Raw genomic sequence first — 2335 nt, 5'->3', positions numbered from 1 at the left:
GTAGACAAATAACAGTTCCATGTGTAATGGAGTGCAATGGTTATCAAATTAGTGCAATGACCAAAGTCCAAAATATAGAACGTAACGTTCTGCTATAATCATACCACGCCCAAGGTGAAGACTAAGCAATAAACCTACAGCCAAACTAAGAAAGGCCATTGATATATAAGTTTCAATCTCCAATGGCTTAGGTTAGATCTCCAACTATAGACAAATTCATACCAACTAACGCAGTGAAATTTGGATAAACATTAGATACACTTTAGCGTAACGGTTCAAATCCACAAGTGATAATCCCCTACTCTACGAGAGACGTATTGGATCCACAAGAAAACGTAGAATACACCTAATTAAAATAGAAAACAACTTAAAAATAGGAAACTAATGGACTTGACAAAGTTGTCCTACATAACAAACTGTATCTAAGAAACTCGAGATAGCAAGCTTCAAGGAGACGAATACTGGTGCAAAGTGCAGATGCAATCCCACATGGAAGAATATCTTTGTATCTTATTCTTAAATTGTTGGAATTGCTGAGTTATAAAATTTAAGCTCTAGGATAATGACAACTAGTGAATGAAGATTATTTGATTTCTCACAGTTCTCTTTCTCCAGGATTTGTGTAGTCTAGGAGATTGAAATTAAAACAGAAACTTTTATAACTTTGTTGGAGGGTCTAGGAAGCTATAGGTACTAGGTAGTGTGCAACCCCTTCCTAATCATCTAGTTTCAAGTAAAACGGAAGTACTTGTTACTCAATCATCAAGAACAAATAACTTATTTAAGCACAGATCAAATAACTTATTTAAGCACAGATAAAAATTTAAAATTGGCCAAGAAGAAGTTTCTTATCAATCAATTTTGATTCTTGAAGACATAGCACTTGTGCAATCAACCTAAATGTTTCAAAATTTAGCATAACTAATACAGGAAATTCAGCCCTTCTTGTCCATTACCAGAACTAAATGGACCACATTCCCAAGCAAGCATCAAACTTAAACAAATGCTACGCAAAAAGCTTCAGCAAATACAAGTAAAGCTCCTCTAATGATACAACAATCAACAAGGGCTAATAAAATTACCTGTGGGACGTGGATACACTTCGGGGTCCATCGGTTTGCCACCCTGAGCTGGATGATAACTCAAAAAAAGTGCATGTGGCGTTATAGCATCCGCCTCTTTCGGCTCTAAAACAATACTATGAGCCTTGAGACCAGACACATTAAAAATCGACGACAGCATCTCGAATTTACCAGACCAAGGCCCTAAACTTAGTACCACTGCCTCCGACGCAATAACTCGCCCACCCTCTAGAACTACCGACTCAGCTCGCCCTCCTTCATCAACTCCCACGCTCTCCACTTTCCCTATCACCACCTCCACATTGTAATCATTTACAGCTTTGCTTAACAAAGTCTTGGTAAATAACTGTGGGTGAACCTGGGCCGTAGTTTCAGTTGACCCAATTGTTCTCGGGCTTTTCGCTGGCCCGTCCACCCACGAAGGAAGAATTGAATTAGAATTTCCGGAGGATTTCGAACTGGACGATTCGGTTACAGTGAGGCTGAGAGTGGTAAGCGGTCGATACCCGTAATTTTCGGGTCCATTGAGTTCCTCGGAGAGCGAACGGTGTAGATAAAAGCTTTCACGAGCTAATGAAGAGAGGGAGCCACCATCACACCAGTCAAGAGCTAGGAATCCGCCGGCTTTTCCTGAGGCGGCGCATGCTATGGAGGATTTCTCAATGAGCGTGACGGCGGCGCCTTTTTTGGCTAAGAAGTAAGCCGTGCAAACGCCGATTACACCGCCACCGCATACTGCCACGTGCTTTCGGGAGGGTTTTGGATCCATTGCGGGCGATGGTGACGCGGAGCAGTGGATCGTCGCAGTTGCTACGTAAATTTTTCTAGAGCTGGAGAGTGGTCGGAGAAAGAAAGAGTTGGTGAAAGGTAGTGATTTTGAGTGTAATGTTATCGCCATTTTTAGGTAGCGTAACCGTCGGGAGTTGACACGTGTACTAGTTAACTGATGGAAAGTGCGAGACATTTTTGGTCATGGGCTTAGGCCCAGATGGCATAGAATTGGATATTCATTTTCATCACAGCTTCAGAGTTGGGACCTTCTTGAATAAAAGACCTCCCATAAATTAGAGTTAATGATTTTTTTCTCACTCAAATAATGGTTTAATGGTATTTTTTTTATCCACCAACTTTTAAAATATCACTTTATTACTTAAATTTATATTCTGTTGGTGAACAAAGAGTAAACTCCATCCACGTTGTTAAGGCTTTTGAAAAAGAGAGACCGATAAGATTTTTAGTGGTAGAATGTTGTA

The 2335-nt window shown here is 40.5% G+C and overlaps 1 protein-coding gene across 1 annotated transcript; it reads right to left on the bottom strand.

The window, feature by feature from the left end:
- Positions 1-952: 952 nt before the first annotated feature.
- On the bottom strand, positions 953-1980 carry LOC116129016 (putative oxidoreductase TDA3). Its single transcript, XM_031414750.1, has one exon. It carries the CDS (start codon positions 1978-1980, stop codon positions 1060-1062), a length of 921 nt encoding a protein of 306 aa, XP_031270610.1. The 3' UTR covers positions 953-1059.
- Positions 1981-2335: the final 355 nt, after the last annotated feature.

Source organism: Pistacia vera, unplaced genomic scaffold (genome assembly GCF_008641045.1).
Source record: "Pistacia vera cultivar Batoury unplaced genomic scaffold, PisVer_v2 Contig206, whole genome shotgun sequence".
Lineage (NCBI taxonomy): Eukaryota > Viridiplantae > Streptophyta > Magnoliopsida > Sapindales > Anacardiaceae > Pistacia > Pistacia vera.
This window is presented reverse-complemented; position numbering and strand designations above follow the sequence as displayed.

Coding starts and splice junctions, on each gene's coding strand:
- LOC116129016 (XM_031414750.1), bottom strand. CDS start 1,980: ATGGCGATAACATTACACTCAAAATCACTACCTTTCACCAACTCTTTC.